This window comes from Danio rerio, chromosome 14 (assembly GCF_052040795.2).
Source record: "Danio rerio strain M-AB ecotype USA chromosome 14, GRCz13ab, whole genome shotgun sequence".
In the NCBI taxonomy this organism is placed as follows: Eukaryota; Metazoa; Chordata; class Actinopteri; order Cypriniformes; family Danionidae; genus Danio; species Danio rerio.
Window position 1 is genome coordinate 24363042 of NC_141034.1, and position 27040 is coordinate 24390081.

At 42.0% G+C, this 27040-nt stretch overlaps 1 protein-coding gene across 1 annotated transcript; it reads right to left on the reverse strand.

The window, feature by feature from the left end:
* Positions 1–16746: 16746 nt before the first annotated feature.
* Positions 16747–25605, reverse strand: LOC147833939 (uncharacterized). Its single transcript, XM_087281485.1, has 8 exons — positions 21052–25605; positions 19589–20948; positions 18367–18443; positions 17912–17970; positions 17763–17818; positions 17444–17554; positions 17303–17366; positions 16747–16856 (listed from the first exon to the last, which is right to left on the reverse strand). The coding sequence occupies exon 1, from the start codon at positions 24466–24468 to the stop codon at positions 24061–24063; it is 408 nt and encodes a 135-aa protein (XP_087137611.1). The 5' UTR covers positions 24469–25605; the 3' UTR covers positions 16747–16856; positions 17303–17366; positions 17444–17554; positions 17763–17818; positions 17912–17970; positions 18367–18443; positions 19589–20948; positions 21052–24060.
* Between the last annotated feature and the right edge of the window lie 1435 nt (positions 25606–27040).

Here is a 27040-nt window from a genome sequence, read left to right on the forward strand (position 1 = left end):
GTCTCTCAGCCTTGGAATGCCACAAATGACCAACCAAAAACAAATATTCCTGAGAGCTGTGTAAGAAGTCAGGGATAGAGTAGATCCAGGAGGTTGTTATTCCAGAATAAACCTGACAGGCTTATTGACAGGCTTAAGTTTTTGTGTAAGACCTAAGGACTTTATTCTGGGTAAAAAAAGCATCCTGGATGTACTCTATACCACTTACTACATGGCTACTTGCTATAAAACTTGAAAATTAGACTCAAAACATTGTTTGGAACTGTAATAGCTATATAAACTTTTTGATTTGACGCAAAGCTGACAGAAATGAAAACAGCTAAATGGAGTGGATGAAGCACACAATAACCTGAACAGTTATACAGTCACAACATGGTATTGAACAGTCAAAAACTCTAAGCTGACAGAAACCAAACCAACTGAGAGAATATGATGTATCATATAATACCCAGCATTTTATAAGATTCATCAGACTATATTCTTCCTTTTGTGAGCCTGTGCAAATTGTAGCCTTAGTTTCCTGTTCTTAGCTGCTAGTAGTGGCAGCCGGTGTGGCCTTCTGCTGCTGTAGCCCATCTACCTCAAGGTTATACGTGTTGTGCATTCAGATCAAATTACTTTTATTGTCACATCATCAGCAGCACGTGTGCTGTAATGAGTGAAAAGCTTAGGTGCTGGCCCTAGACAGTGCAAAATACAGACAGTACAAAATACAGACATCGCAAAATACAACAAAATACAACAGCATACTCCCAAAAAAACAGGACAATGTAAAATTGGCAGTGTTGACAGCAATATGTACAATGAATAAGTGTACACATAGTTGTAGGCAGTATTGTTTTAAGTATGAATTGGTTAAAGTGCAGTGTATGCAACATATTGATGGTGTGCAGTGAGGGTATAGAAGAATTTGTGTGGGTTGTGTTATGTGTTCACCAGCCCGATAGTTTGAGGGAAGAAACTTTCCTTCAGTCGGCTGGTGTGTGACTGGATGCTGCGGAAACATCAGCCTGAGGGTAGCAAAGAGAAAAGTCTATGGCTTGGGTGGCTGGAGTTGCTGATGATTCTCTTGGCTTTCCTCATGCACCGCCTGGTGTAGATGTCCTGGAGGGAAGGAAGCTCACCTCCTACTATGCTTCCAGCAGTTCGCACAATCCTATGTAGGCCTTTGCGATTGCTGCTGGTGCTGTTTCCATACCAGGTGGTGATACAGCCAGTCAGGAAGCTCTCACAGTGCAGGTATAGAACGAGTGGAGGACTTTAGGGCTCATTCCAAACCTCCTGAGACGCCTGAGGAAGAAGAGACGTTGTTGTGCCTTCCTCAGCACTGAGTTTGTGTGAGCAGTCCATGTCAAATCCTCAGCTATGTGGACTCCAGGAAACTTGAAAGGGCTGACTCTTTCCACTGGTGACCTGTTGATAGTGATGCGAGTGTGTTCTTTCTTCTCCTGAAATCCACCACCAGGTCTTTGGTTTTGCTGATGTTAAGTAAGTGGTGATTTTCCTGACACCACTGCGTCAGAGTGTGTACCTCCTCTCTGCAGGCCATCTCATCATTATTGGTGATTAAACCCACCACTGTTGTGTCATAAACAAATTTAACAATGATGTTGAAGCTGTGTTTGGCTGTACAGTCGTGTGTACAGGGAGTACAATAGTGGGCTGAGAACACAGCCCTGTGGAGCACCAGTGTTGAGGATCAGTGTGGATGAGGTAATGTTTTTCCTTCTGACCACCTGGCGTCTTTTTGACAGGAAGTCCAGGATCCAGTTGCACAGCGAGCTGTGTTGACCCAGAGCCTGGAGCTTCACTATGGTGTTGAATGCTGAGCTGTAGTCCACAAACAGCATTCTCACATATGTGTTTTTGCTTTCCAGGTGAGACAAAGCAGTGTGCAAGGTGAAAGCAATTGCATCGTCAATGGAGCGGTTATTTCTGTATGCAAATGTGGTTTTTAATCAGCTTCTCAAAGCACTTGCTGAAGATGGGTGTCAGTGCAACCGGATTCCAGTCATTCAAGCATGTGGTTTTAGCTGATTTCAGTATAGGCACAATAGTAGCTGTCTTAAAGCATGTGGGAGAGCGAGAGGTTAAAGATGTCCGCAGTGTGTGCGCACTGTCCTGGGCTTCAAATCGGGCATAGAACGAGTTGAGCTCGTCCGGGAGAGACACAGCAATGTTTTCAGAGGCAGGTTTGTTACTTTAAAAAGTCTGTCATGTATATGAGTCCCTGCCACATGCTCCTTGCGTTATTGAGATAACGCAAGTTGCTCGTTAAAGATGCTCTTCTACATGCAGCGGTTGTAACGAGTGGTTATTTGAGATACTGTTGCCTTTCTATCAGCTCGAACCAGTCTGGCCATTCTCCTCTGACCTCTGGCATCAACAAGGCATTTGTGCCAACGAAACTTCTCCTAACTGGATATTTACTCTTTTTGTTTGTTGTAAACCCTAGAGATGGCTGTGTGTGAAAATTCCAGTAGATCAGCAGTTTCTGAAATACTCAGACCTGCCCGTCTGGCACCAACAACCATGCCAGATCATTTTAACCATGTCTACATGCTGAAATGCATTAAGTTGCTGTGATAGGCAGACTAGAAATTTTCGTTTTGGAGCAGTTGGACAGGTGCACCTAATAAGGTGGCCAGTGAGTATATTTAGTGTCATTCACATGTCTGAAGATGAGGATCTTATATTAACGTGTAGGCCTTTTAATAAATCATTAGCAAAAAGAGCTATTCAAACATTATTTTCCTAAAGCATCCATCAGGGCAGTTAGTCTACTGATTGAATACCTCATTTGACACAAAAATGTATGGCATTATATGAGTAAAATGTATATACGATCAATAGCAGTCTACATTCAGAATGGGCAAAAGAGATTTCTAAATCACTGGAATTTAAACATGGTGAATAAATTGGAGCCATTGACTAAACTAGACTTATGGCACTCTGAGGCATAGACTTACCTTACCCTTTTGACTGAATCTGGATTTTTGATTAAATCTATTATCTTGTATGTTGGAGCGCAAGCGAGAAGAAAGAGAAATGGTTTCAGAGCGAGTGTAGCAGCGGTTTACAAAAGGGGCTAATTAACATCTGTCACTCAGCAGGCAGGAGTGCTGTCGAGCTGTTGATGTGGCAGTGCCCTGCTGCCAGAGTGCCTGCCAATTATCAATGTACTCATAGGAGATCCCTGTTAAAGTGCCCGAGTTATTGTTACAGGGGAAGTAATCAAATAAATGTGTTCCACTGGCTTCAGAGGTGTTGTGCCTTTTGTTGAAGCCATAAAGCTGCAGTTATTAAAAGAATAGTTCTCCTAAAAAATGATAATTCTGTCATTTACTCGCCCTTGTGGGTTCCAAAGGCGCACTTGCTTTGTTCTTTTGAAATGCAGGTTGTTTTGAAGAAAGTTCATGCTGCTTTTTTTTCCCACATAATGAAAGCTTATATTGCAGGGGCTGTCAAAAGCTCCATAAAAGTAGACTCCCAAAGACTTCCAAAATTATACAGTAGGATTGGATCCAAATTTCAGTCAAATTGTGATGGAAATTCCGGCACTCTATTTCTCAAATCTCATTATGTGTACTTAGATATTCAAACTTTGTTCCATACGAACTTGAGATAAATGTGGAAACTGTAAAAACTGTACAAACTGTACAGACCTTTTTTCACAAAAAATGAACCAATTAAAAAATTGTTATTTATTGATTATAAGGGCAGTTTTTCTTCTTCAATCTCCAACCCAGGCTCATTCTGAAAACATAGCCTTTTAAACACTGAGAGTGCCAAATACATCCCAGGAGATGTTTTTTTTTTTTTTCTCAAATCCACCAGAGGCTGCTGTGTTTGCTTTTTCAGATCTCAAAATTTCTCTTGCGAGTGCGTTAATCCACCAGAGGCCGCTGTCAACTGACAGACTGACTGATCGATACAAAGTGTGCCACAAGCCTGCTTTTAAGTGAAGGTCTCGGCTGTTAGATCGCCCCCTGGGGGCTGGCTGCAGTAGCCTACAAGTCATAAAGCCCGCCTCCTCCGTGTTAATGAAGAAGACTTGAGCCCAAATAAAAAAAAAAAAACTAAAATTACACTTGCAATAAAATGTCCCGAAAGATGGTTCTGGTCGATTAAGGCACTGATTATTGTGCTGATATAAGTGCAGATCTTCATTTTTGCAAACGGTTTGTTTTAAGCAGTAATTTAATGCTGGGCGTGTCATTGTGATTGACAGCTGTGATTGACAGTTTCTCAAAGCAGACCGTCTGAGCTTCGGCAGGAGACTGAAGTGTTATTAGTCGATTTCTGTGTTATTTTACCATGACAAAATGAGTTCAGCAGTAAACTATAGTTTCTGACATACAGGATCTAGTGGAACACTGTTTATTCGCTAAGGTCAGGGCTTTCATCGGGCTTTATTGGTTTGCTGATACTTGCCTAACCACCAAGATAGCAAAATACACTCGGGCCAGTTCTGGCTAGATTCTCGCCTGCTGGAGACTTACGCCATACTCACACTAGGTACAGTTGCCTCGAACCAGGCCAAAGCACACTTACGTCATCGCTGCCGCGCTGTTCAGTGAGAAGCACTCTCACTCAGCAGCACAGTGAAGATTCCTCTAGTTATATTGTTTAAGTTGTTTGATTTACAGTGACATACAGTCAAATATTTCGCCAAACAGTCCTTAGGGATGCAGTGACATGCAGTCAGGTATTATGTGCACTGCGGCCCGTAGCTGGCGCGGTTGAATCATCATTATATAAAACCTCACCCTTGTTAACGTTATTACAACCATTTGTGTTGATATAACAGCAAATGCAGGGTACTATGTACACGCAGAGCGTAGGCACTGAGTTTAACCTTTGAATAAAAATGCAAACAGCATATATATTCATAAATATTCATAAAGCATACATATTCAAATAAAGGAAAAAAAATTAATAATAAACCTGTATTGATTGCACAAGTATTAAATAATAAAATTGAACAAATTTTTTAGTGCACATGAATTAAAAATTTCAATATAAAAATGACAATAAAACTGCACAATAAATGACAAATAGACTAATTTAAGTACGGGGAAAATACAGGTGATCGTAATTCTCTTTATTTGTCTAAATAATAATTAGGAAGACCAAGCTAATGTTAGCTGATCTTCACGTTGATCTCCTGTAAGGTTATCTGAACTTGATTCACAGATGTCTCTGCATTTTAAGTTTCGGCATGTTATTGAGTAATCTACTGAATTTGCTGTTAAAATATATAAGGTTCTTGAAACCGAATCTTATATAATAGAGCTGTAAATGTTAGATATTATTTATTTACATCATTTATTGTTGGTGTTTTATTTGAAAACTCCTACTAAACATAAAAAAAACTAAAATAAATAAACAATTCAAGCGAAAATCAATAAACAATATACTAGCGATGTTGCAGCAGCTGATGGACATTGTATTAATACTGCAAAGTTTTTTTGCACAAATTGCAGGGTTGGGATGTGTAAATATCATGTTGATATTTAGAAATCTTGCTGTATTTATCATTTAAATGGACGATTGTTCCCGCATGGTAAATCATTATCTATGGTGTGTAGTCTATATTTTAGGTCCTGTTGATTGCTAATTAAAAATTAAAACCTTTTTCGTTTATATGTTATTGTTCATATTTTACAAGTGTTATTTCTACCCCTAAAAAGATAACAAATACCAACAACCCTGTAATAAGAGAATATATTATTTGTGCTCATATTAGTCTAACTCAGGCTAGAGTGTATAAAAGATTGTTTATTTCTGCAGTCCAACATGTATTGCTTTTATTAAAGTATAACAGCTCACATCACACCGTTTTTAAACCGTATATTATTCTGTGTTTTTAAACGTAAGTGCTTACATTCACATCAGCGAGCCTTTGCTATAGTGCAGATACCGGCGGTCAAGTGAGAAGTTTGTGGGGCGTGGTTGATTTTACATAAAGCGTTTGGCTGGAAGCTCGATTCCGCGGCTCCTCCTCTGGCTCAATCAGACAGTCTATCTGTGTTACCCAGGCTCCAATTTCAGCAGTCTTTTACGACAGTTTGTGCCCGTCAAGCAGGCGTTTTGCCCTCAAGGCGTTAAATGGGAAAAGGGGCTGTCGCGTCGTCCATATTTTTTACAGTCATTGATCAATACCCTCACCCTCCTCCTTCCCTAAACCCAACTGATAGTGTTTTCAAAACCACCCATTGACCATTGCCAATCCACCAGAGGCCGCTGTCAACTGACAGACTGACTGATCGATACAAAGTGTGCCACAAGCCTGCTTTTAAGTGAAGGTCTCGGCTGTTAGATCGCCCCCTGGGGGCTGGCTGCAGTAGCCTACAAGTCATAAAGCCCGCCTCCTCCGTGTTAATGAAGAAGACTTGAGCCCAAATTAAAAAAAAAAAACTAAAATTACACTTGCAATAAAATGTCCCGAAAGATGGTTCTGGTCGATTAAGGCACTGATTATTGTGCTGATATAAGTGCAGATCTTCATTTTTGCAAACGGTTTGTTTTAAGCAGTAATTTAATGCTGGGCGTGTCATTGTGATTGACAGCTGTGATTGACAGTTTCTCAAAGCAGACCGTCTGAGCTTCGGCAGGAGACTGAAGTGTTATTAGTCGATTTCTGTGTTATTTTACCATGACAAAATGAGTTCAGCAGTAAACTATAGTTTCTGACATACAGGATCTGGTGGAACACTGTTTATTCGCTAAGGTCAGGGCTTTCATCGGGCTTTATTGGTTTGCTGATACTTGCCTAACCACCAAGATAGCAAAATACACTCGGGCCAGTTCTGGCTAGATTCTCGCCTGCTGGAGACTTACGCCATACTCACACTAGGTACAGTTGCCTCGAACCAGGCCAAAGCACACTTACGTCATCGCTGCCGCGCTGTTCAGTGAGAAGCACTCTCACTCAGCAGCACAGTGAAGATTCCTCTAGTTATATTGTTTAAGTTGTTTGATTTACAGTGACATACAGTCAAATATTTCGCCAAACAGTCCTTAGGGATGCAGTGACATGCAGTCAGGTATTATGTGCACTGCGGCCCGTAGCTGGCGCGGTTGAATCATCATTATATAAAACCTCACCCTTGTTAACGTTATTACAACCATTTGTGTTGATATAACAGCAAATGCAGGGTACTATGTACACGCAGAGCGTAGGCACTGAGTTTAACCTTTGAATAAAAATGCAAACAGCATATATATTCATAAATATTCATAAAGCATAAATATTCAAATAAAGGAAAAAATAATAATAATAAACCTGTATTGATTGCACAAGTATTAAATAATAAAATTGAACAAATTTTTTAGTGCACATGAATTAAAAATTTCAATATAAAAATGACAATAAAACTGCACAATAAATGACAAATAGACTAATTTAAGTACGGGGAAAATACAGGTGATCGTAATTCTCTTTATTTGTCTAAATAATAATTAGGAAGACCAAGCTAATGTTAGCTGATCTTCACGTTGATCTCCTGTAAGGTTATCTGAACTTGATTCACAGATGTCTCTGCATTTTAAGTTTCGGCATGTTATTGAGTAATCTACTGAATTTGCTGTTAAAATATATAAGGTTCTTGAAACCGAATCTTATATAATAGAGCTGTAAATGTTAGATATTATTTATTTACATCATTTATTGTTGGCGTTTTATTTGAAAACTCCTACTAAACATAAAAAAAACTAAAATAAATAAACAATTCAAGCGAAAATCAATAAACAATATACTAGCGATGTTGCAGCAGCTGATGGACATTGTATTAATACTGCAAAGTTTTTTTGCACAAATTGCAGGGTTGGGATGTGTAAATATCATGTTGATATTTAGAAATCTTGCTGTATTTATCATTTAAATGGACGATTGTTCCCGCATGGTAAATCATTATCTATGGTGTGTAGTCTATATTTTAGGTCCTGTTGATTGCTAATTAAAAATTAAAACCTTTTTCGTTTATATGTTATTGTTCATATTTTACAAGTGTTATTTCTACCCCTAAAAAGATAACAAATACCAACAACCCTGTAATAAGAGAATATATTATTTGTGCTCATATTAGTCTAACTCAGGCTAGAGTGTATAAAAGATTGTTTATTTCTGCAGTCCAACATGTATTGCTTTTATTAAAGTATAACAGCTCACATCACACCGTTTTTAAACCGTATATTATTCTGTGTTTTTAAACGTAAGTGCTTACATTCACATCAGCGAGCCTTTGCTATAGTGCAGATACCGGCGGTCAAGTGAGAAGTTTGTGGGGCGTGGTTGATTTTACATAAAGCGTTTGGCTGGAAGCTCGATTCCGCGGCTCCTCCTCTGGCTCAATCAGACAGTCTATCTGTGTTACCCAGGCTCCAATTTCAGCAGTCTTTTACGACAGTTTGTGCCCGTCAAGCAGGCGTTTTGCCCTCAAGGCGTTAAATGGGAAAAGGGGCTGTCGCGTCGTCCATATTTTTTACAGTCATTGATCAATACCCTCACCCTCCTCCTTCCCTAAACCCAACTGATAGTGTTTTCAAAACCACCCATTGACCATTGCCCACCCACTTTCCTAAACCCAACCGACAGTGTTTTAAAAAGCAATCCAGAAAAAGAAAAGCCGTCACCTGATTTTTACTATGTTTTCAGATTTTACCACATTCTCACCCTGTTATTTAATTTTTAATTTTATTTTTTGGCTTTTGTTTTTGTCTTGCCTGCGTTCTGAAATCATTTTTTTCCAGACTCGAACCCCATCATCATGGTCCACTCCTCCCTGCATGTGAAATCTGTCGACATATGCTATGACATATGTCGACAAACTGGTAACAATAGGAAATCCATCCATATGGAGGTGAGCAGTCAGCCGCTAGCACGAAAAGGAATGGCGTCATACCACCCAGTAGTATTCTTTTTAAAACCGCAATGCAGCCATTCGTACCTCTAGCTTCATAATTGAATAAATCTCCTGAAATGTACATAGGGGTATATTTTCAGAATGAGTCAAATTTATCAATCTTACTCTGTCATGCAGTTCTGGTGGGAAAAAGTCATGAAAAAAGAGAAACCCTGGAAATTCAAAATTGTGAGAATCAAAATTGCAATATATGAACATTTTTGAGTTCTTGAATTTAGATTTTTTAATTCAGATTTGACATATTGCAGTTCCAATTCGGAATGTATTTTCTGCAATTTTGAGAAAATGTTTGGAAAAACATCCTAATTTTAAAGGTTTGATGTGAGAATGATGAGAAAAGAGGTCAGAACTGCAAAATTTGTGAATCTAATAACTAAATTTGGAATTTTATGGTAGTTACTCACAATTGCAAGGAAAAAGTCCAAAATAGTAAGATTAAACAGTTGCACTTTTTTATTTGCATTTTTTATTTTTGTTTCAAATGTTTGAATAAAAAAAGAGCTGTTTGAACATGCTTTTAAAACTGTACAAAATAAACACTACAGTATCATGTAGTTTTTATTTTTCTATATTTTTAAAATGATTGATGGGAAAGATGCTTTAAAAATTATTTTCTGTTTAAGTAATGAACCTTTAAATTGTTAACACTCTGGATCAGTTTTAAAGTCAAAACATAAATCTATAATTTTCAACTGGATAATTTCTAAAACGTATTTGTGCTGTGCACCACTGACTGAAATAAGTTCAAATGTTTTACTTTGAGAGTGAGAAAACAACAACTGTTGGGCAGCTGTTCTTTAGAAGCAACTAATGCAGTTCTCAGAATTAACTGTTGCATAATCATGCTTTTCAAAGTACAACAGTAGAAAGATTTCTTAAAAATTAGTTGAAGTGGGTATATTGGGTCATGCTTATTGTCGAACGCTGCTTTTAAAAAAACTACAATTTAAAAATTATATCAACCAGCCAAAGTGGCTAGTGGGAGTGTCTGTCTAACCTGCCACAGCTGAAATCTACTCGCATTTGGCGGGTGTTAATGTCAAGCCCTGTAACAATTGAAACACATTTAATAAAATAAAATTTGTGTGAAAACAAATCAAGCTTTACATTTGAAACTAGGGTGCAATATGATATGGTATTAACAAACATAAGTGGACCAAACACAAAGTGGTTCAGTATTATTACTTCCCAGAGCTGTCTTGAGTGGCTGCACTCCCAAAGAGTGGTCTCACACCCAAAAAAAGAATTGCATTCATTAAGTTTCATCTTTGTCTGAGCCACAAGTAATTTATTATATAAAAAAGGCCCACAGTTGCTTTTATTGCTGCAACAGATTTAATTTTCCTCATGTGATATTTGGTGCCGGTTTATAAAGAACTTACAATTTTGTTGTCTTTGAGTCTTTGAGTCAATGGATGTAAACGCTGCTTTATTAGCAAATGTTCTATGCATAATTTCAGTTTTGCAAAGGAATTTCAATTGCATCTTTGAGTGAAAACATATATATTTTAACTTGGTTAATTGTGCAAGTGAGGAATTTAACCAATTTCTGAACCAATGGTTTACATCTTGGTATCAACTTTTTATCGTATATATGTGTATATATATATATATATATATATATATATATATATATATATATATATATATATATATATATATATATATATATTTTTTTTTTTTTATTTTTTTTTTTTATTATTATTTAAAAACAAAAATTTTCTGAAATAGCTATGCTTCGTTTATGCTGCTGTTTTTCAACCAAACACGTTTACTTATGACTTACAATTTGTTTTATTTTTAGTTAGGTTGTAAAACCTGTGCAATTATTATTTGGCAATACTGTGCTAAGATTCACACGTTTCAATTACAGGGTGTCTCCGGGGTCTTAAAAAGTATTAAAAGTTGATAAATCAATATGAGAAAATTAAAGCTCTTAAAAGGTATTAAAAAGTTTTAATCACATTTTTACGTTGACTTAATTTTTTTTATTCAAGCGCTGTTGAAAGTGTTTGACTCCAAAAAAGCATAATATATATATATATATATACATTCACATCATACACAATACACACATGACATGGTATTGAAATTACCTTTAGGATTCCAGGATATAACATGAATAAAATACTGAAATTCTGATGGCTTCTGCAAGGTCTCCTACACATACAAGGTCAAAAACCCTTTCATTTACTTATAATATACATTGCTGCATCAGCTGTTTTCTCATATTGTAAAATTTTTTATTGAAGCATTTGGTCTCTTAAAGCCTCTCTTTTAAAGAGCCTACACTGGTGTGGAGAGACCCCCCTCATGATTGTGAAGTGCTTTGGGTGTATGGCCACACACAATAAATGCGCTATATAAATACACATTAAATTGCATTACATTACACTGCTTTGATTGGTCAGATAGGACAGTCCATTACAACAACTCAAAACGCCATGACCAAAATTTCTGAACTTCCAATTTTTTTTTTTCTCATCACTTGTATACACATAGAATAAATGTATTTATATAGCACTTTTTATAGACAAGTATTTACAAAGTGCTTTCCAGTAAAATAAAACAGATCAAAACAGGTTAAAATCACGAAAGTACAAAATGTAAAAACATATACCCCATTGGATGGAACATAAAATAATTAAGTTCCCCTTCAAGAGGGGAAATTCAGTGATATGTAGAAAAAAACTTCTACTATGGGGATTTCAATCAGAAAGCCAATCATCTGAAAGAGTATGTAAACAGGCCAATGAGTTAGCAGCTTCAGCTTGCGCAGCTAATGCTCGTTGCAATCAATTTGGCAATATAAGCACAGCGTGCGCAAAGCTAACCATTCTCTTCAAAGACATTAACAGCCTTCTGAGAGAGTCAATGAGGGTTCCTCCAGCTGATTTCCAGAGAAATCTTCCAGAGAGAGTGAACGAGAGCGGTCTCCCGTTACAGAGTGAGTGACACTTAGTGGCAGACAGCCGAGCTGGGTTTTTCCCCTGCCTGGTGTTCTTTGCGTCCAGTCCTCCAGAGCGGTTTGTATTGTTGCGAATTTCCTAAAAGAGCAACACAGTCATGCAGCGTGTCTTTTTCAAGACGTCGCTCCGACTGTGTATTTCTGAATGCGGTGGTTTCCTGTCTCCGGATGATGAGCATGAGCACTGTCTTTCATGTCTGGGGATCCAGCATGTTAATGCGGTGCTCGAGGGCAGTGCATGCCATCACTGCGGTGGCATGCCTATTGCGCAGTTAAGATCGCGGCTCACTTTTGCAAAAAGGCCACCCACCCCAGTTGTCCCCAACTCCTTGGCAGGGCACTCAGGCAGATCTGAGGGTTACAGTGGGATTAAAGCTGTTGCCGTCTGGCTTGTGGACCTCTCGCTCCTCCACGTGCTCCATCCAAGCTTTGAGTGAGAGAAGTGCTCCGTCATCGAATGGCCGCCCTCTCACTTGATGACACCATGGCTCAGATGTCCACTGCTGCATCGGAGGATGGGCTGTCATGGTCTGATGAAGGAGTCCCTTCTGGAGCGAGCGTGGTGGCTGATGTAGAAACTGACATGATAATCGTGCAATCCCAGGTTGCTTCGGCCGCAGGCCTGGAGAAGGTTTAATCCCCAGTCCCGTGGTTGGACCGACTAGATTAGTGGATGTGGAGGACTAAAAAGACAAGACCCCATCCCTTTCTTCCCAGAAGTGCACAGTGGGCTCACGCAGTCTTGGAGGGCACCTTTCACCTCCCAATCTGCATGCGCCTCCACCTCACTAACCTTGATGGTGGAGCAGCCAGCGTGTACAAGTCAATTCCCCAGGTTGAGAGTGCCACTGCGGGACCATGTGGTGCCTCTTTCTGTGGGAGTCAGTCTCAAGTCCAAAGGTTTTCTGCCTTCTCGGAGCCAGAGCCCACAAAGCCGCAAGCCAGGCTGCTTCCACCCTGCACGCTAGGGTCCATGCATGCACACTGGCCCAACTGCACGAGGGTGGTTCCGACCCAGGCTTGTTACAAGCCCTGCACTGCTCCTGACTGAGCTCCACGGACCTCAAGTCTGCTGCGTGTGCCCTGGAAAGGACGATGGCCACATTAGGGGTTCAGGAGCGCCACCTCGGGCTAAAACCTGGCAAAGGCTATGCGCGGAGTTGACAGTTCGCTTTCTTGACTCCCCCATTTCTCAAGCTGGCCTGTTCTGCGACATCGTCGGTGGAGTCACCCAGAAATTCACGGTGGTGCAGTCGGATACGATGGGATAAAAGAGAGTGAATCTCTCGCCTTTTTCAGCAATTGTAGCAATAAGTCCAATGAGTCCATTAGCGACAGCTCTGCCAGCTTGACTCGGTCACCATGACAACGCGCCTCTCCGGAGAGCGCGCTCAGCTACTGCTGAACTGAGAGAGTTCGACAGCAAAATAGTGGTCCCACTGAAATCTTTTCAGAGGCTCCGCAGGCATCCGCAGCCGCTGCAATGCTGCTCTGATTACTCCTTATGAGAACCCTTTTAGCACTGGTTTTACGATTGAGTCCCCAGACATGTATGGCATGCAGGCACACACCGGGTGACTGTCACTGCGCTGTGTCACCGCGCCCTCAGCCCCTGAAATGACCCTTCATTCCTACAGGCTGGCGTCCAGACATATTGTTTTTTCGACAGATGCTTCCAGCACGGGTTGATTGGCCATGTGTTGCGGGCATGCAGCTCTGGGCCTGTGGAAAGGAACCCAGTTTTATTGGCATATCAATCTCCTAGAGCTGTTGGCTGTTCTTCGGTTTTCGGCATTTTTGCCAGTGGTGGAGTGACAACACGTGCTGGTCAGGACGGACAGCGCGGTGATGGTGGCATATAGAAACCGCATGGGGGGTATCCGCTCTCGCTGCATGTCTCAGCTCGCTCGCCATTCACATTGCAGGCGAGCTCAACTCTGTACCCAACATGTTCTTATGGCAGCCTTACACTCCACCCCGAGTCTGTTCAGCTGATATGGGCGCGATTCAGGGAAGACCAGATCAATCTGTTTGCTTCCCCAGCAAAACGCTCATTGCCAGTTTTTTTCCCTGACCGAGGGCTCTCTCGGCACGGATGCATTGGCCCACATCAGGCCTCACATCTGGCATGCACAAAAATGCGTTTCCCCCAGTGAGCCTGCTCGCGCAGTTACTGTGCAAGGCCAGGAAGGACGAGGAGCAAGTCTTGCTAGTTGCGCCTCTCTGGCCCAACCGGACCTGGATGTCAGAACTCTCCCTCCTCGCAACCGTGCTCCCCTGGCAGATTCCTTTGAGAGAAGACCTACTCTCTCAGGCACAGGGCACCATCTGGCACCCTCGCCCAGATCTTTGGAACCTCCTCGTGTGGCCCTTAGACGCGAGGAAGACTTGGGTATCCTACTGACGGCGGTGGTTACCCCTGAACCTACCCCTGGCCTACGCCCTGAAGTGGAGGCTATTTACTAAATGTTGTGTCTCTCGCAGAGAAGACCCCCGAACTTGCCAGATCAGCGTTGTGCTTTCTTTTCTGTAAGAAAGGCTGGAGAGCAGGCTGTCGCCCTACACACCCAAGGTTTACATGGCTGCCATCTCCGCTCTCCATGATGCGGTGGCTGGCAGCACTATGGGAAGGCATAACCTCATCATCCGGTTCCTCAGAGGTGCTAGGCGAAATAATCCACCCTGCCCTTATTCTCACGAGCCTGCTTTAGATACATTCGAACCACTCGACTCAGTATCTTTTAAGATTTCTATCCCTGAATACAGCTCTGCTGGTCGCGTTGGCATTGATTAAGAGGGTCGGAGACCTGGAGGTATTTTTGGTCAGTGACTCTTCCCTGGAATTCGGGCCGGCCTACTCTCACTTTGTTCTGAGACCCTGGCCTGGATATGTTCACAAGGTTCCTATCACACTGTTTAAGGACCAGATAGTAAGCCTGCAAGGGCTGCTCCCGGAGGAGGCAGACCCAGCCCTTTTATTACTTTGTCCAGTTTGTGCTTTGCGAATCTATCTGGACTGCACTCAGAGCATCTGATCAGCTCTTCGTCTGTTATGGTAGTCAGCAGAAGGGAAGTGCCATATCTAAACAGAGGTTGGCCTACTGGATAGTGGATGCCATCTCCCTTGCTTGCCAAAGCCAGTGTGAGCCGTGTCCCACAGGAGTTTGTGCGCACTCCACTCAAATCATCGCATCCTCTTGGGCGCGTGCATGCAGCGCTTTTCTAACAGACATCTGTAGAGCTGCAGGCTGGGCGACACCTTATACATTTGCAAGTATTTAAAATCTGCGACTGGAGCCGGTTTCCTCAAGGGTATTAGGTAACCCTTGGTGATTGAGGAAACAACTCGGTTAAGGTGTTGTAACACGCTTGCTGTGCCATTCTCCCTAACACAAAGATATGCGCGTTTATTCACACTGTCAGTCTGTCAAGTTCCCAGCTTAGGCGCACCCTGCAGAGAATCCTCTGAGGCCCCCAGCATTTAAATCAGTGGAGGAGTCAGATGCTGGCCCGTTAAGTTGTGCGTCTGCCTGCTGGTCAGCCCGTGTTCTGGGTATAGGTGCCTGCTATGCGCGATCCCCACTAGGTGATCCCATATGTTTATACAGCCATGTGTCTTTCCTCACCGCTAACCATTTTATATTCATATGCGTACTCCCCCTTCTCAGGGCTAGTCTATATGCTTTTTTGCTACCATATCTCCCCACTTGGGTAGCAGGTGGCCTTCGCAGTGTCCTCTCTATTGGCACTGCACGCTTTCCCAACGAACTGTCGTATTTAAATTCCTAGAATTACCTAGACGCTTTGTGGCTCCCGATAACATATATCTAAATCTGTAAATCTTATGTTGAAGTGGGATAAGTAAGGGCCAGGGAACTTGTTGGAAGACCGCGCCTATAATGATGCAGGCGCGCTCACACTCTCTTGCCTGGCAAACCTCTCATCGGGGGTGAAGGTAAGATTCAAACATTATGGCGTTTTCCATACATTTCCCCATAGTGGAAGTTTGTTTCCACATAGCTACTACTAAAGTTACTAAAGTAACCCTCGTTCTCCGAGGGGCAGAATGGAAATGCTATGTTTCTTCTCCATAATGATTGCCCCTCAGCTGTTGAGGTGAAAGTCTCTTCAGCTATAAAAGGTTGCTTAACTTTGCACGGGCTACGCTTATATTGCCAAACTGATTGCAATGAACATTAGCTGCACAAGCTGAAGCTGCCAACTCATTGGCGTTTGATTGGCCCATTTACATACTCTTTGAGATGATTGGCTTTCTAAACAAAATCGCCATAGTGGAAGTTTTTTCCACATAGCGTTTCTTTTCCCCCCTTGGGGAACAAGGGTTCCCAGCAAACATTTGAACGTCCGATTACCGTTGAAAAGACGTCGCTCCTTCACGTGTCGTCCTGGTTGAAAAGTAGTGCCAAAATGAAAACCCAACCGACGTCTTTTACGTCTTCTGGCCGTGAATTGCACGTCTTTTCTACACGGTCCCTGCATGTTCTGGACGTTTTCTGGTTGTTTTTAAAACGTGTTATTTCTTTATAATAAGTGTTTTAATAGTCTAATTATACATATAAAATGATCAAACTTATTATTTAAAGCTCTGAAATGCAATCAGGTCCAATTTCAGTCCAGTTATACCTGAACGTCTTTATAGCATTGTAATCACGTGTAAACCATAATTATTACATTATTTAAGGATGCAATAGTGTTACGATTAAGCAAATTATTTATTGCGCATATAGTAACATAGTAACAGATGTACATCACTGTTAAACAGACCCATCTAATAAGAATAAATAAAACAACAACACAGAAATATGGACAACACAAGTGAAATGTTATTTCAGAGTCTTTATTTCTAATATTCTCCAGCTCTTCCTGGAAGGTGCTTGCTGTGTTCCTCCATTGCTGCACCGTTTTCTGTGTCTGTAGCATCTGGACTCACTTTACGGCATCTGAGGAAGGAGAATATGATTTTGTATTATCTTAAAACTAAAAACTTACAATATATCAAGAATTACTGTCATGTTTCATGAATGAACAGCAATGTGCAGAGCAGTATCTAATGTCAATACATACATATTCCCTACTAATCATTTTACAACTGCCCATATCCACACATCCACAGTTTTGTGACAAGCAAAGACTGTCATTCATGGCTTACACTAAAATTATAATTTAATATTTTCAGTCTGCTTGACAGCCTGAGTCTGTACAAACATTTTAAAATATCTGAACATTTAAACAGGCACGTCTATAAGGAGACGTACAATGATGAATGAGAGATGAAATCTATAGTTTTAATTATATAAAATGCGGGGTTAATTGTTGGGGTAGTAAAATATATTTTCCTGAAATATTGCGCAGAAATAAACACAAACAATGCAAGATAAATATGTACCCGTTTATCACTCTTTTAATCAGGCTCGGACAGAACATCCACCAACTCCGGACAGTTGCTGAACCTAAATGTGACACCAAAATCACAGTCAGAGCGATCCAGACAGACAGAGACACACATTCTGCCACATTTCAAACTTACACAGATCCAGTTCCTCTCTTCAGCTTTGATGAACACTTCACAGGATCTCGCTCTCAGAATCCAGTCTCTTAACAGAACATGTAGACCTGCTGGAGTCCACAATGACAATTACTGTAACAGAGCAGTAGCTAACATCAGGCTAATGATGACGTGAACTTTTCTATTTGCAATTATTTACTAAAGCGTTTATCAGAATATGCAGTAATAAGATCACAATACTCACTATAGGTATAAAACTAGCTCTAGGTTTGCAAATGTGAACTCATACACATTATACACCTAAATAAACTTTTAAGCATTGAACAAGTTTCTCACTTACTCTGGAGTGTCCACAGGGAGTGGAATGACAAAGGATCATTTGCACTGGAGACAATTCTACAGACAAACAAAACAACAGTGAGAAAGGTAATAATTCAATAGTTTAATGAACAGAAAATAAATAAATGCAAAGCCTTATATGATTCTTACAGTCGGACTGGAGAAAAAGTCTTGAATTCTGTTTGACAGATGACTGACTGTTATTGACCCTGCAAGACAAATTTGAACCTTAATGCAGTTTATTTAATTACAGTACAAAAACTATTTTACAGGAGCAGTTAAAGGAAAAGTGGTTAGACTATACCTGTTAAATCTCCACATGAGCTAATAACACCTACATGCATATATTTACCATTTTGTGTTAGTGTAAAATATTAAGTGAATAACTTTTTTATATACATGCTCATAAGTTTGCTCTTATTGTTAATGACAGCATATTAATGTAGGCTAAAATAAATCATTAATACTGGTATTGTAGTAAATGATGGAGACATATCTACAATAGAATGATACTGTATAGCTTTTTGTTAGGTTTTCTAACAAATTTGTGCATTATTATCATTATTAAAATGTTTTATTTCTACACTATTCCACTTCAAACTCACCTGAAATGGTCATTTACAGCTCTGACTGAACACACAGCTGGTGGATGATGGGCAGAGATGCTGGAAAACATGTTGACCTGGGGCCTCATGTATCAACGCTGCGTACACACAAAAACTTTGCGTACGCCAGGTTTCACGCTCAGAATCGCTCACGTTTGGATTTACTAACAATGAACTGAACGTGGGAATGTGCGCACCTTCACGGCAGCTTTCTGGCAGGCGTACGCACATTTTTTGTGCGTGTCTGTTTTATTTCCATTGGCGACTCCTAGAGGCAGTTGTGTTAAATTCTTCTCTACAAAGTGTCTGATCCTTGCAATGGCAGCTGTATGAGACGGGTTCATATAGTAGGTATGTAAGATTTCCATACCATACAGTTGACCAGCTAAACATTAAAGCACAATTTGCAGCGGTCGCCTGTTTTACCAATGTAATCTGAGCTATCTACTGCACGCACATTGCTATAAAGACACTATCTGAAGATAAATTTGCATGCGTGAATCAGAAACATTTCCATTCAATAAATGTGCAAATAAAATATGATGCACAAACTTATTGATGATTCCTACTTGTCTTTCTCGTGATAAATAGTGGGCAAAATCTGATATGTAGCGGGAAAAAAAGAAGAAAGAATTCATCAGACGCTGGATTCGAACCGAGTTTGTGCTCGAACGTGTCAGTATATGATCATATGCTTCTTATGAGGTGCGCCACTGAGACTGCTAAGGGTACTGCAACAGTTTACAGATATAAACCACACTATTTCTTTTGTAAATGCACTCAGTGCGATGTTCAGACCCAACTGTGTTAACCGTATCAGCTAAACTCTCCCACTCTATTTTTTTCTTTTGTTGTTAATTCCGGAGAACAAACTTGCAAATAACACCGCTTTTCTCCGTTCTACCTCCGAAAGCAGCACCTCCAATTCACATTCTGTTCAAAGTTTCTCTTTTTGCTTGCTTTTGACATTGCTTTTTCGTTGGGTTTTGCCATTAGCATAGTCATTAGCATATTCATACGGGGGAGGAGGCAGGGAGGGGTTTTGCGCTCGTGCATGTTGCGCTCAGTTTCACGTTCATTCGGATGTACAAAAGAATATGCGTGAGATTCGGCGTACGCAGTGTTTCATACATCTGAAATTTTTTCTGCGTACGCACATTTACAGCTTTGTGCGTACGCAATGTTTTAGTAAGATTTCCACGCAAGTCTTCGTACATGAGGCCCCAGCTGTCTTTGAGGACCAGTGTAGGGAACCCCTGATAAACTGCACCAGATTGCTGTAATAACATGACATATTGCTCAAACCTGACTTACTTTTAGCATAAGGGCTAATTTTAGCCTAATCAAAGCAACTCCATATCGCTACTGACAATGTGCATCATTTATTTCAGTTCCTTCGAGTAAAACTCAATAATGTTATTAAACTAATACAAACTGTACTTACACGGTGGGAGATTTGTGATAATTGTCCAACTTTTCGCCGCGTCCTCAAAACCGGAAGAAAATAAGATTTAAAAACAAAAAACCCTAGAATCCAGCGGCCACGAGATTATGTTAGTCATATCGCGAGACTTGTTAGCGTTAGGTGCAAAAAATAAATAAAATTGCATTATGGTTTTAGAAACAGTGACTTTACTATCCTTTCACCGCACAGGACACTTTATGAATGTAATTGGTCAGTTGACAAGATGTAAATAAAAGTGATTTCTGTATTTCATAAAGATAAATCTGTTTTTAATGAGTTTAGATGCCTGAAATCTGTCCACGAACCCAGTTGGGACACACATATATTAAGTGTATACCCAGATGTAAGTGCAATACTTTTTAATATTTCATAATTACATCTAGGGTATATGATGGACTATAAATGCACGTGTAAAGGACGTCATTTGTGGACTTAATCAGGACATGGTATATATTAAACTACATGCACATTAAATCGTAAATACACGCAACCCCAAATAAAAATAGACATGTTTAAATGTATACAAGCATATATTAATGCATTTTAGGACATGTTGTGCATTTGTGCCGTGCGGTCGCGATGAATTTTGGCTGTGGAAAGCACGTCGCTTTCAGACCATCAGTACACAATTGACGCCGTCGCGGAGCGACATCTTTTGGCCGGGGAGAGCACATCGTCGTCCGACCAATGTTTGCTGGGTTACTTTAGTAACCAGAGTGTTGTCCCAAAACAATTGGGTTGTTTCAACTTGTTTCAAATAATTAATTTGAACAAGCAGGAAAAAGTATTTTTTGGTGTTTATGGTACAGTATAGCATGATTGGTAATGGTACAGTACGATTTAATATGGGTCACCTTGCATTTCCGTTCTCAACCTTTAATTAGCAAGAAAGTTCCAATCAACAATATTCTCATTTGAAAACTGTAACAAAGGTTCTTTGTGTGGGAAGAAGAAGACAGGGTCGGCGTTGAGGTAAGTGATAATGTTTTATTTTGTGTTGCTGGTAATGTGCTGTGTTGCGCTCAGCATGAAGGGGTGCTGCTTGTCGCTCAGCTCTCTCTCTCTCTCGACTGTTCCTCCCATTCTCCTTAAGACGGGTGTCTCTCTGGCCCAATCACTAGAATAAACAGGTGTTGCTTATTATTTCTGATTGGCCTGCTGATTAGCCGCCGGGCTCTGAGCATGCTCTCCCCCTTTATTGGGTATTCGATCATGCTTACCTCTCCACATACCCCCACCGCCCGCCTCTGCAGCGTCCATCTGTAAAATAAAGGGGAGAGCAAAATCAGGAGCATGCAATAGCGGCCCCCCACAAAGTATATTTTACCTTCGAGAAGGCCTGTTGGCACTGCTCCGACCATTGGACGGTATCCGGTCCCTCCTTTTTAGTGAGATCAGTCAATGGGCTGACAAGGGCCGAATAATTAGGGACAAAACGCCTATAATATCCTGCCAGCCCCAAAAACTGTCTCACCTCCTTTTTAATCCACACAGAACCGGACCGAGCCGTCCGTCTTAGGTACCAAGACAATCGGGCTGGCCCAGTCGCTGTGGGATTCTTCTACTACTCCCATTTTCAACATATTATTCAATTCTTCCTGAATCACTTTTTTCTTGTGTTCAGGTAGGCGATACGGCCGGGTCCTAACAACCACGCCCGGTTCAGTCTCGATATGGTGCTGAATCAGGTTAGTACGACCGGGCAGGGGCGAAAACACGTCAGAGTATTCACGTTGGAGGTGCCGGATGTCGAGGAGCTGGCTCGCTGAGAGATGATCGCCCCCGGTGACCAGAGCGCTCGGCCGTTCTCGGCCGGAGCTCTCCGGCCCCAGGTCATCCTCGTTAGTAACAAGCGTAGCCAGCGCCACGTCCTGTGGCTCCCTCCACTGCTTAAGCAGATTAATGTGATAAATCTGACGCGAGTCAGCCCTGTCCGAACGAACCACCTCATAATCGAGATCACTGACTCGTCGTGTGACCACAAACGGCCCTTGCCACTTGGCGAGTAATTTAGAGCTGGAAGTGGGTAGCAGTACAAGTACTTCATCTCCCTGTGAAAATTTACGGAGTTTAGTGCCTTTATCATATTGCCGGCGTTGGTCATCCTGAGCCTTAAGCAAATTTTCTGTAGAGAGCCGCCCCAGTGTGTGGAGTTTTGCTCTAAGGTCCAGGATATATTGAATTTCATTTTTACTTTTAGAAGGCTCGTCCTCCCAAGCCTCTCTAACAACATCCAAAACCCCTCTGGGCTGTCTGCCGTAGAGAAGCTCGAAGGGGTAAACCCCGTGGAGGCTTGGGGAACCTCCCGCACAGCAAATAATAAAGGCTCCAACCACTTATCCCAATTTTTCGCGTCCTCGTGAACGAATTTACGGATCATTGATTTAAGCGTGCAATTAAATCTTTCCACCAGCCCGTCTGTTTGTGGGTGATAGACGCTCGTGCGAATAGGTTTAATGCCCAATAATACGTAAAGCTCACACATCGTGCGTGACATGAACGCGGTGCCTTGATCAGTGAGAATCTCCTTGGGGATTCCCACACGGGAGATTATGTGAAACAGCGCCTCCGCAACGCTCTTTGCTGAGATATTACGGAGCGCGACTGCTTCCGGGTATCGGGTTGCATAATCCACCAGAACTAATGCAAACCGGTGCCCGCGTGCGAATCGCTCTAATGGCCCAATGAGATCCATACCAATTCTCTCGAAGGGGATCTCCATAATTGGTAAAGGGCGCAACGGCGCTTTTGGGGTGGCCGGTGGATTTACCAGCTGACATTCACTGCACGCCGCGCACCATCTGCTGACGTCACCGTGAATGCCCGGCCAAAAGAATCGGGTCATGAGGCGATTTAGTGTGGCCGCCTGACCTAAATGTCCGGCCATAGGATCAGAATGAGCCGCCTGAAAAAGCATTTCCCGGCGGCTCTTTGGTACTAATAACTGGGTTGTATTTTCTTTTGTCTGAGTGTCTTGGGTCACTCGATACACCCTATCATTAATAACCGCAAAATACGGATAGGAGAGGGGTCGATCAGGCTGGAGAATTTTCCCATCAATAACCTGCACTCTTTCGAGTGCATGTTTTAGTGTATCATCATGCGACTGCTCCAGGGGAAAGTCTTTACACCGGGAAATTCCCAGCCCTTCCCCTGCGTCAGCGCGCAACGTCACTGCTTGGGATTCCCCCAGCTGAGCGACACGCCCCCTATCTAGCGATTTCTTCTTCCAAAAAACACCCGCACATAAAACTCCCAATAATCTATTAAATCCAGGCCAATTAGTTCCCAGAATTAGCGGGTGTTTGAGGTGTGGGTTAACCACTACCTCTACTCTATGCTTTTTCCCCCGAAATTGAATGTCTATTGCCGTTAGCGGGTAGTGAATTACATCCCCATGTACACACCTTACCCTTACCGTGCGGCTCATATCCAAAGCCGGGTCTTGAAGCAAGCTTTGGTGGATGGAGGTCTGATTACACCCCGAATCCACCAAAGCTTGATATGTACCCCCTTTTATACTCACAGGTATCCGGTATAGCCCGTCGCGACCGGGGGCGACTGGTGGCACATCGGGCAGGCGGACCAATGCACCCACCTCCATCACGGAGCAGTTCTCTGGTGCATGATCCGCCCCCCCGCAATGCCAACATGCCGGCCCAGACCCTCCCGTCATACCCCCGGGGCCAGCAGGACCAACTGATTGGGCCGGAGAGAGACCCGTCATTGTTGTAGGCCCGCCCATGGCACGTGCCTCCCCTTCTCTATCCCAATAGGTGCCCCAGCGATGCGTGCTGCGCTTGGGGCTCCGGGCCTGGTATCCGCCTCCTGGGAGTCGGGATGGGCGGTCCCCTCGATCTGGGCCTGGGGATAGGAGGAGAGAGAGAAAGAGGAGGGACAGGGGGAGAGAGAGAGAGAGAGGTTACTTCGCCGACCCTGGACCTCGCTACCAGGTGATCCTCCGCCAGCTGGATGGCCGTTTCCAGATCGTCTGGTCGGTGGCACTGGACCCACTCCGATGTTCGGGAGGGAAGTCGGGCGATGAACTGTTCCAGTACCACAGCGTCAAAGATCTGATCGATGGTCCGGTCATCCTGCACCAGCCATCTGCGGCAGGCGTCACGGAGCTGCTGGGCGAATATGAAGGGCCGGCCGCTTTCCTCCAGCTTCAGCGACCGGAAGCCCTGGCGTTATTCCTCCGGATTGCGGCCAGCCCGCTGAAGTATGGCTCATTTCAGGTGCGCATAATTCAGGAGATCCTCGGCCGGTAGCTGCTGTGCGGCGGTCTGAGCTTCACCCGACAGCAGCGAGATGACTCTCACCGGCCAATCGGCCCGCGGCCACCCACACGCTTCTGCCATCTTCTCGAACAAGTCTAAGAAGACTTCAGGGTCATCAAGCGGCCCCATTTTGTATAGTGTGATGGGAGGGTGGGTGGCTGATGTTGCTGCGGGCTGGATCCCCTGCTTCAGCATGCTCCGGACGAGCTCGCGGTCCTCGCGCTGGGCCTCCACCAGGACTTTGAACCGCTCCTTCTGCTCGGCCCGGATGTCCAGGATCTCCTGGTGCTGTTCACGGTGGAGGACCGCGAGTGCCTGGATCACTTCCGCAAATGGACTGGTTGACGAAGTGGTCATCTTAGCGGCGAGGTCTCTTCTTCTTCCCCGGATTTCGGCACCACTGTAGCAAAGGTTCTTTGTGTGGGAAGAAGAAGACAGGGTCGGCGTTGAGGTAAGTGATAATGTTTTATTTTGTTTTGGTAACGTGCTGTGTTGCGCTCAGCATCAAGGGGTGCTGCTTGTCGCTCAGCTCTCTCTCTCTCGACTGTTCCTCCCGTTCTCCTTAAGACGGGTGTCTCTCCGGCCCAATCACTAGAATAAACAGGTGTTGCTTATTATTTCTGATTGGCCTGCTGATTAGCCGCCGGGCTCTGAGCATGCTCTCCCCCTTTATTGGGTATTCAATCATGCTTACCTCTCCACAAAGACTTTTACATATTGCATCATTTGCACATTCAGAAAACTTTGTTTTTTAAAATGTAGATGTGTGACAAGCACATGCAAATAGGGTATATGCAGAAAGACTTTTAACCTGGGTCAAACGCTTCCGGTGAACTGTATGCCTTTAAAAAATGGGCACATTTAAGGTCTGTTTTCTTTCAAAAAAAAAAAAATCCTAAATGATATACTATATAAAGTGGGTCTCAGAATGTACAAAAAGCACTGCATTAATATATTTTTTTCCGCACCATGTCTTTAAAATATTTACATTTATTTTACTCCAGTATTTCCAATGGCGTTTCTGCACTCGTCTGCTGATTGATGAATCATGGCTTTTCATCTCGGCTTTTCATCTCGGTTTATGCTTCAACAACTAAATGAATGCTAAAGTCTATTTAATTGAGTATATTTTAATTACATTACATCATCGAACCTGTAAAAGGAAACCGTATAAACTTAGTCACATTACCCCTTCACCAGAAGTTTATCAGTATGGGAAGAAACACTAGCTCTGCATATACTCCATAGAGAGAGAGAAGCGGCTTACCTTATGCTTTCCATGAGTTTTTAAACATGGCATGTGAATGACCCCGTAAACAACAATAGAGGACATACAGCAAATCCTGTTCTTGCTTCTTAGAATGTGGTTGTTTGTAAAAAAAAAATGAGACAGGCTTTGCTTGATCATGGTTCATTGCTACGCACCGTCATTGTATAATTATGGTGTCATGTTTTAGTGTCTGTGTATTAACAAAAAAAAAGAAAAAAACTGTCATTGCTCCCTGGTTGCATGCACAAGAGATATCTCTGTAAACAAATAGCTTTTACCACTGAGTACATCCTTTAGATTCTGTACCATTGTGCTAGTCACCTTTAAGGGTCTCAAAAAGTGGTAGGGGTACAGTTTATTATTTTGGTACTTCTGATAGTGGAAACAGAAATAAATATGTACTGTACCGGACCATACAACTCTGGAAATGAGCCAAAAAAAAAAAAAAAGAAATAGGCTAATTTTACAAGTCACCTGGAGATTAACAGTTGACTTTTATGTATTTATATATATATATATATATATATATATATATATATATATATATATATATATATAAATTCGTTCAGTTTTTAACATTTAGCTTAGCATAATCATTTAATCGAGTTAGACCATTAGCCTTATCCGCAAAACATTTTTAAAAAATTATGTTTTTTCCATTTAAAGCTTGACACTTTCATAATTACATCGTTTAGTAACACTGACTCAGAATTTAAAAGTTGCTAAAGCTGCTAGGCCAATAGGACTAGAAACTACACTCATTCTGGTGTAATAATCAATGGACTTTGCTGTCATAAAATGGCAATGATATTACACAGTGCCTAAAAATAGTCCCCAGTTAGGTAACTAACAGCCCTTGGGTAATAGTGGGACTTGTGAAATGAGCCTAGTCTTTCCATGCCCCCCTTAGAGCCTGCTCTAGGGTGCATTTTTCAAACAACGACATAACTTTTGTGTAGCTGCAAACATACAAGTTTGTGACGCAGTTTGTGACAGTTCTTTGGAACGATGGATTTGGGAAACATCAAATCAACAAACTATGTTTGAAACGGCGCAACTAGCAACCTTAGTTGGCTAACAATGGTTTTCAGATACGCACCCCTGATTGGTCAGATGGCCTAGTCTGTTGTTTGATTTCTGATTTCATTTTGCTTGAGATTTGAGTCTCAAGATTTAGTATACAAACCGTAGCATCAGCGTTATCATCCTTTGCCATATGATACAAAGTAGATTTGTGTTTATTGCACAGAAAGCACAAACCTACAGCCATCGAACACTTATCTGTTTCAATATCATTTGATTGTGGCAGGTACTGCTGCTTTGCCTAACTGTTCCTAAACTAAATAGGAGAATGCCCAAAATCAAATGTGATCTACGTTTAGGAATACGTATATCAAAAATACTAAAATAGATACTTTGTTACGTTTGACCTTGTTGTCTCTGTACGTGTTGGTTATTAATCTAACACAGTTGTGGGGAAACTGGTTTGCCACTTGTGAACATTCTTCTACCACCGCAATTACATCAAACGATGTTGTACCACTAGACACGTGGAGTCAATATGTCATCTACTCCAACGAGTGCCTCGAGTGCAACATCGTTGTTGGTTAATAGTTGCTTTGCTGTTGTTGTGTGGAGACATTCATGTAAACCCCGGGC

What these genes read in the sequence shown, in the direction of transcription:
- LOC147833939 (XM_087281485.1), bottom strand. Translation starts at nt 24,468, where the DNA reads ATGACCACTTCGTCAACCAGTCCATTTGCGGAAGTGATCCAGGCACTC.